General features: G+C 41.1%; 1 protein-coding gene across 1 annotated transcript; it reads right to left on the minus strand.

Moving 5' to 3' along the window:
• Window positions 1–754: 754 nt before the first annotated feature.
• LOC138588875 (ras association domain-containing protein 8-like) lies at window positions 755–5478 on the minus strand. The gene is made up of 4 exons (XM_069659128.1): window positions 5389–5478; window positions 2611–2664; window positions 1931–1960; window positions 755–1414 (listed from the first exon to the last, which is right to left on the minus strand). The coding sequence occupies exons 1-4, from the start codon at window positions 5476–5478 to the stop codon at window positions 755–757; spliced, it is 834 nt and encodes a 277-aa protein (XP_069515229.1).
• Between the last annotated feature and the right edge of the window lie 3575 nt (window positions 5479–9053).

Genomic DNA, 9053 nt, shown 5'->3' on the forward strand with positions numbered 1-9053 from the left:
GAACATCACAGCTAGCACCCTAAATTAAAAAAAAAGCAGCGAGGCGTTTTAAGCTGCAACAATCACAGAAAAAGCTGTGAAATCCTGGAGGGACTGCATGAAGTCGTACTGCTGTATTCCAGGTTGTAAATGGTAAAAATAAAGGGCACCTGCTAATTGTTATCATTTAATCACTTCTCCATAGATGAGCAACCGATGAGACCATTGATGGTGAAGGAGGGAAATCTGTCGACATATCAAAGCACGACATATTTTATAACCCATTAGCTACCTTTAGACTATCGCTAATGCTAGCATCTAAGCACTTCCTTCATTATGTTAGCCAGTAAGCACGTTAACTAGTTAAGCGCTTTGACGCCCTCTAATGGAGCGCAAATAAACTGCATCATGAGCTGAACTGAAACAGTAAATACACACGAACCGTTTTCAAAAATAAAACAAACACTTTTAATAAATGTGAAAGTTTAATGATCAATAATTTACAAATCTGATCTCATGTCACAGGTTCAATTAAGATATATTCATTTTTGTGAATAGCATCAACATTATTTTTATTCACTCTATAATTTGAAGAGATAATCTGGCAGTGACTGACACACACACACACACACACACACACACACACACACACACACATAGACAGTCAGACAGACAGGCGCACACACACACACACACACACACACACATAGACAGACAGACAGACAGGCACACACACACACACACACACACACACACACACACAATTTAGCATTGGCTAGCAGCTCGATCCTCTCCAGCTCCTCCATCTCATCCACTGTTGTGCTGTTTTGACCTTCAGGGCCTCCGTACTGACCAGATGTGAAGACATACCTCGTTCTGTGTTTATCTCATCCTGTAACTGTCTCTCCCAGTGTTCTCTGTTCATCAGCTCTGTCTGGTTCTGCGTCAGCCGCTGCTCCAGCTCCTCCAGTTCCCCGGCTGGGACCGGATTCAGACCAGCAGACGATCTGTCCCGCTCCCAAACATCCGTCTCCCTCTCCGGAGCTTGAAGCTGAATCTCCAGGTCTTCTAGCCTCTTCTGTTGCTGCAGAATCTGCCTAAACACCTCTTCTTTAGAGGAGGAAGAAGGAAGAGCATTGACAGTGTTAAAGGGATCAAGGAGAGACACCAGGGAAGCTCTTGGTTCCGGGGAGGCTCGAGGCGATGGAGACCAGGCCCTGTTTGATTTCATCCTCCTGGGACTTGTTGACGGACCCAAATTGAAGGTGAGAGCTTTGTGTGGCTTTGTGCGGCCTTTAAGGGGCTCTGGTTCTGATGGTCTGGGCAGAGGATGAGCCTCTCTGGTGGGTGTGTCCCTGCCATCACTGAGGCTGGGAGCCGTCCTCCGCAGAATTAACTGGACCTCTGCAGCCTGCTGCCCCAGCTGAGCCAGAAGCTGCAGAAAATACAAGCAGGAAGGGAAGGTCAGACCACAACATGAAACAGGACTGCAACCCAGGTCTGAAAGATGAACATCCTGTGTTGTTTTTCCCATCAATGGCTACTACTACTTCGCTAAACAGGACTTTCCCGTTCTTTTTACTACGTCACTTACAATACAGTAAGTTAGAGGCCCAATGTATCTCATGCAGAAGCTAAAATGCCAAACGGACTGTTTTTTTACCTGGGGTGGCACAAGAGAAAAGACTGTAGGATCATTTATATCAGGGTATATGCCTTTGGACGTGTGCTCAGCAAATCTCACAGACGGTCATTTATGGGGCGACACCTGCGAGCTAGTTCAGGCAGACAACTCGAGCTGCACTGATTTAATAATTGATATCGTCACTTCCACATCACCTGACAAACACTTCCTCCCAATTAGCGGTCTATTTTAGCTGCTTAAGATTTCCCGTCTCTCCCTCTGCTCTGTCATTGCCATCGCTGCCCTGCACCATTACTGCGCTCTTACTTTCAGCCCCACCACCACCCCAGCATCCACCTGCACGTCCGAATGGGGGGTTCAAGATGTTATCTCATCACTCCTCAATTTCAGCATGTAAAATAAATCGTCGAGGAGTGATGAGGTCGGAGCCTGGACGCCAAACACAAGCTGTGTTCTGCTGCTGCAACAAACATTTCAAACTATAACAAAGTGAGTTGTCTGACTGAAATATATTTCATGGTCAGAAACAAGAAAATCCATCTTTTGGTAAGTTCAAAACCTTTTTGGAAATTCCTGTCTACCTTTGACCGTCCTGTACCTGCGCCTCTGCTACCTGAGTGAGTGGGCACAGTCTATATACACATCTGGACTTCTACAGATGTCTCATCCCTGTATAAGTGTGATCTGAGTGTGTGATATGGAAACCAGTAAAACTTTTCCAGAATAAAACATAGGACTGTAACTCCGACCTTTGTCTTTATTCTAACAGACGTGTCATTGAGTTATTTCTAATCTTTGATCTAGACTACCTTTAGGGAAAGTCGGTATTCCTCCAAACCAAACCCTCTACAGATTCCTATCTGATAAAGCTCATTAGAATATGTGAACAAGCCTGTGTCGAAAGAAAAACTGAGCCACTTACCAACTGATTGTGCAAGAGCTATAACGACATCCTGGCAGGAAGTGTTCAGTGACAGGCCACACACCACTCTGACCACACCCTCCAGCCACACCTTCAGCTCCATCACTCTGTTCCAGCACTACAAGTGATCTGCAAGGAGACAGACGGAGACATCTGAAAACTGTATGTGTAATGCAATTTCAATAGAAAACAATATATATCCATTTAAAACATGAAATCAATACACGCATTAACCATTCAGGAAACATAAGCTATGAAAAGACCCCAAAAATAAAATCCACACCACTGGAGTTTGGTGATGTAGGATATACATGTGAGGGTTTTACATTTGTCTCTAGTCAGAGGTTTAGTTTGTTGTTTCTTCTAGTTTTAATAATGCTTGCGGGCAATATTGCAAATCAATGGACAGGACTGATATATTGCATTATTGAATTTTAATATTGTTTTTGCATCAAGTGATAAAGTACTTTGTTTTGCAGTGGAGGAACAACTACTCCGAGTCATTACCAAGTAAAACAGTCAAGAGCAAATATGCTCCTCCTGTGTGAAAAATTGTACTTAAAATATCAAAAGAAGGCTAGTTATTATGCAAATGACTTGACATGTATTAAATTGTAGTAAAATACAATATTTCTCTGAATTATAATAAAAATACATGAAATGTCCCCAGAAACCTCCAGAAGGGTTAGTGTCAGGTAAGTGCTCGAACAGCTGAGCTACAGATACACCCTGACTCTGACTTCTTTTTACCTTCACTGATTTTACAATCAAAGACCAATTTTGGGGCTCAGTAAAAGAGTTAAAAAATGTTTTTCATTAGTTGATTTTCGTTGATAGAGTCAAAGACTGTATTCACTGTTTCTTTTGCTGCGTTTTCAGAAAGTGTGAACCAACATTACATACATGTTTATTAAGTTTCCATTACTCTGTTGAAATATTTTGTGTGTAGCAGACTGTTACTATCAATCAAGCAATCAATCAAATTTTATTTGTATAACGCCGAATCATAACCCAAGTTATCTCAAGACACTTTAGAGCAGGTCTATACCGTACTCTTTGTTATGACTTACATAATGAAGAAAGAGCCAGAATAGAAATATAAAAAATGTAATGTATTTAAAATAATATATTGCCCCTGTAGATTTGTAGCTCTCAGCTCTTTTTATTCAAATGTTAAAAGTTAGGGTGGTGTGGTTGTCCAGAAAAGTCCGCTTAATTTAGCCTGCTAAACATAAAAATTGTCACGAAATATCAATAAAAACTAAACACACTTATTTATGTCTATAGATGTATGTATGTGTTTGGTGTTGCTTTAAACCGTCATACCTGAAATCAAAGCAAAACAACATTAAATGCAGCCTTTTACACTCTGGGATAAAATATATCACAACCGTTTAAATCTGTTTAACTTGCTCTCGTATGGATTACAGCACCACACGCTGTCTCTACAGAGCGACTACTGCCACCTGCTGGCGGACACAGAAACTGCACTAGAGCTACTGTAGCCGAGAGCAGGTGAGTTTTTCAGGGACTTAAATGTGCCAGAATGTATTTAAAGTAATTAGGACAAACAAATGATGAGGATGGGGACACTTTAGGGGGTTCATGGTATGAATACAATTTTAAATTAGTTGTAGGATATTTAAACCAGTACTGTTATACCTTAACACTAACGCATATTTAACACTCAAGTTTCAAGTTGTGATTTCAGTTATTTTTTTGAGTAGGGCAACTGACATGAAAGAAATTACATTAGTGTCTATTTTGAAATTTTTATCACATTTTATTGTTAAAAATATTAAAGACAATATTCCACTTTTGTTACTAACTTAACCTGCACATTAAAAATACAAATAAACAATACAGCACACTTATAGTTACAGTAAAAATGGCCAAAAAACCCCAAATATATAAGCAAGTTTAACTTTGATGCAGCTGAATTTGACAAAATGTTGTTTAAAAGTGTGTTTTTAAAAATGTAAGCTGCACATTGAGGCTCTACTCTTTATTTACCATTGCCATGGGGAGTAATATTATCTGCACTTGATTATGTTTTCATTTCCCAGCCACGGGAATCAATGAAATATGCTTTTTGCTTAACAACAGACATAACAATTGACAGGCTATATGATTTAGTAATAAACTAATGATGTACTGTATCTATAATGAAACAATGTTGACACCATAAACTGAGAATCTGAGCAGTTTTTTTTAAAGATAAAATCACAATGATATTGCTTTAAATCATTTGAATATTCAGTTTGACCCGTTGCTTCTTTTTTGGTTTTGATTTCTTCTATCGACATTTTTTTACACTTTTATAACTTTACTAATGTTTCAAAGCCCATTTCGGTTGTCAAAAGGCCTCTGACAAGATTGAATGTGTCGGCTGTAAAATATGAGGAGAGTTCCCCCCCCAAGTGTGATCGTTTGTCAGACACAGAGGCAAAAACCAAAATATATTTAATGCTGCTGCTGACACAGCCAACAACATGTTCACATCTAAGTTCTAGAACCGTTTCTAGTGTTTTATTTAAATACACATTGTAGATCACTGACAACTCTACAGTTTTTAATGCAAACAAAGATATTGTATGAGAAATTTAAGTTTTCAAATTTCATTTTTATTTTTTCACATTTTTTAGGCAAATTATTTTAAGTGTGGGAAGAAACCAAGTGTGGCTGGTAGCACAGAGAAGAAGCTGGACATGATACAGGACTTCATTTTGATTAGATTTTTTCAGATTTTTTAATTTAACTTTTTTTTGCTAAATTATTTTAACTGTGGGAAGAAACCGAAGCGCTCGGAGTAAACCCATGCCTACACAGGGAGCCTCCTCACAGCAATGGGGTCAAGGCTCTGATGTGAACCTTCACCTCCTTGCTGCGAGTTAAACACTGACGCCCTCTGGGGCCTGAAGTCCTGCATCATGTCCCACCTACCCAAAGAAAAAACCCATGATGACTAGCTACGTTGGAACATGGCAGTGAACGGCTTGGCCACGGTCTTAAAGACGGATCGGAAGAACCCTTTGATGCCGGTTTTCTTCTTTGGAGCCTCCAGATGTCTCTTTAAGGTTCCCACTATGTGCTGTATGACCGTCTGTTGCTGCAGCAGCATGCTCCTCCAGATCTCCTCTGCACCTACATCTTTACACAGCTCCTTGTACACTGCCTTCGAAGTCTTATTAATGCTGTCAATACTAAGACTGACCTCGATCTTGGAGCCTTCCATCTCTGCCATGAGCAGCTCTGTCATTATTCTGAGGTGTTCTTTGAAGATGTCATTGGGCTGGTAAAGCTTAAGTTTTTTAAGAATCTGATATGCCAGCCCTGACACCATAACCTCACAGGTCAGTTTGTCCCATTTTAGTCCTTCCGTCTCACCTGTTGCTGGCTGTGCTGTCTCCTTTGCTTTGTCAATGACAGCTGGCTCATCAGTGACAGAAGCTGGTGCTGCGGTTAACAGGGGTGTCGTCTGTGTTTCTTCCTGTAACCAAGAAGCTTTAGGTCCTGAAAGACTTTTCACAACTCCCTCAATCAGCCTCAGAGCACCAGTAGACGGGTGTGTACTCCTCTCATACTTCCCCGCCTGCTGGTTGAGCCAGTTCCACATCAGCTTCATAAGCCTGTCGAATTCGGTGCGAATAAAACCCATGATGTGCACCTTTTGTTTCTTCTGTGGGTTCAGGTTATTGAATATGAATTCACCCAGCATCTTCTGTGTGAATTCATGCAGACCGTTAGTGATGTCTCTGGCCATTCTCCTGAACAGACACATCACATCTGTGCCCGCTCTCCCGTCCTGTTCTTCTTCTGGTGGGATCATGTCCTCCACCAGGCAGTCCACGCCGTCGATTAGCAGCTTCATCGATGTTTTGTCTTTCTTTGGTAAGATGTCTTGGAACACTCTCTGAAGCTTTGCCACGACGTTGAGGATTGACTTCTTGGCAAACTTTTGGATGAAAAAGGCCTCTATTCTTCTCAACACCTTTGTCCAGCAGGATGTTGGTTCAGATGAGATCACTGACACACATCTCCAGTGAGGTGGGTCTTCAGACTCCAGTTCAGCGTTGGCCATAATAACTTCCACAATGTCAGAAGCTGCCTGGTCTGTGTCTTTGTCAGAGCTGGACACAAGCAGGCCTAACTCTTCCTTTGAAACCTCATTATCACCATCAAAGACAGCGATATCATTTGTTTGGGCCTCCAGGATTGACTTGATTCTTTTAAAAGCTGTGGCTTTCAAGCTTTTCATGGGAAGAGTCCTTGGTGATTCATCCTCCACCAGTGGCGTTACGGGGGTCTGATATGACCCCCTGGTTACATCCAGCTCCTCCTCCTTCTCCTCCTGCTGCTGTGTCTCTGGTTCCTCTGATGTCTGAGATTCATCTTCGTCACTTGACTCAGGCAGGAATGACATATTCTTTTTTATATTTTCCAGAATATTCATAACGCATTTTGCAATTTTCTTCAGTCTTCGGGTGAAAGCCTTGGACACGCCGCCCCGCTCGGAATTCACCCTCTCCGTCACTTCTGTGACCACGAGCTCTGTCACCTCCTCCGTGCTCCGGCAGCGGATGTCCTCTCGAACACCCAACACCTCCGCGAGAGTCAATGGAATAGAGTCACCCACACACTCGCGGACTTGGTCCTCCGTGACGCTCTTCTGGGATTTGCTGGATCCACAAGAGCCTTTTGCAGTTTTCGGCCGACTCTGCAGTGAGTTCCTCTTCTGCACCATCTCATGAATGTATTTGGATAATATGCCAATAATATCCACAACCATTTCGGAAACTATCTCTTTTACCTTTGTTCCGTGGGATCCACTCTCCAGATCGACCCCCTGTTCCACCGTCAGCTTGTCCAGAAACCTGATGACAATCGGACGAAGTGTCTCGGTTGGAATGCCTGGAATGTGGAGTTCCATCTCCTCTTGTGTGTTTTGGCTCTGCATTGTTTTTTTTTAGTTGAGTTCGTGTCTTTGAAACGATGCAGACTAGTTGCTGCCGTGAGAGCTAAGGGGATCCCTTTAAACAAATAAACAAATGTATGTCTTCTGACAGGCTGGAACTAAAATAACTTTTGCTGTTGTGACGCACTGAGAAAAACGGACCTGTACACCACTTCAGTTTATAACATTTCACTTCAAAGGCTGGCTTTGATGTCTTGACGTTGACGATGACGTCATTGGGAAAGTTGTTAGAATGTAATTCTAATATGGTTGGACTGTCATGACGTCATATAAAATGGCTTTTTTTTTTTTTAAATTAAAAAAATATATATATTTATTTATTTTTAAACTTTATTGAGATTTGAAATTGACAAAAGGGATCCAGATAGTAAGGTTATATTAACTTCTATCTGATGAAACATGATGTATCACAGAAACTAAATATAATTGTGTGAAGTGTATCAGTGAAGGAAGTTCTTCATAAAATGTTTTGCTTTATTTAATTTTTTTTCTCATGTGTTGAACATTCCAAAAAGGCACAGTTCTGAACAGACAGTTTTTGTATTTTTTCAAATCCAAACAAAACCAGGACCACAGACTCCTTCAGTTTGATCAGTTCATAGAAGGCATTAAGATAAGTCTCCAGAGGGGGGCAGTAAAGGGGCATTTAAGGTAGTGGACCAATTGTCATCCTTATTGCTCTAAAATTAACTGTCTAAGGAAGCTTAAAGAATAATGACCCCTCCCAAAAAATGGACTTTAATTTCCTAAAACAGCAAACATGCCTATGCGGGTGTACTGTGAAAAAAATGTGGTTTAACCAGGGAAGTTTTTACCCATTTTTACAGCATTATTTGCCCCCATGTGGGTTTTCTGTTGGCGGCCCACAGAAAGCCTTCTTGTCACAGAACTAATGAAACAAATCTCTCTTTCATATAGCCTATTTATAGTAATATATCACATATTGTAAAAAACAAACAAAAAAAAGGCCCTCTGTTGCAGTTCATACTTGTCAGAAGATCACCGGGGGAGCTTCCCACTGGGGCCTGAAGTGTAACAGTTATGTTAACCACAGATCTTTTAATTAAGTCCTGTCCTTTTCTTTTGTGCTTTCTTTATTGTCACTTATGAACCTCAACTGTCAAGGGAGAATGTGGCACACACTCACTATCCCTTCTGCATGTGTGTCTCCCTTACGTCACAGAGATGTGTGTGCATGTGTAAATTGTCCCAAGATGAATGAAAGTTCATGGTGAATGAGATGCTTGAATGCTGCTGTCCGCTATTTTAACTGGCGTTGTGGCGTTATTTTTGGCATACTGCACATTTTGCTTTTGTTTGCATACTGCATACTTTATATAGTAGGCTACATGTTGGAGCCAAAATGTGATTTTTTTCTGTCTTTCATTTCTCCTGCCATGAGAACTTCTGTTACTTAGATCGTTTGTGGGGATCATTTTGTATTTATTTGGAATTTGGTAACTGAACACTAATTGGAGCCTTGTTCTGTATAGGGCTTCAGGTGATTGCTGGCAGGTGTGGATTGAAGCAAA

The sequence above is a fragment of the Semicossyphus pulcher genome, unplaced genomic scaffold, assembly GCF_022749685.1.
Source record: "Semicossyphus pulcher isolate SPU_LCO1_2020_fin unplaced genomic scaffold, fSemPul1.0.p SCAF_1, whole genome shotgun sequence".
Classification (NCBI taxonomy): Eukaryota; Metazoa; Chordata; class Actinopteri; order Labriformes; family Labridae; genus Semicossyphus; species Semicossyphus pulcher.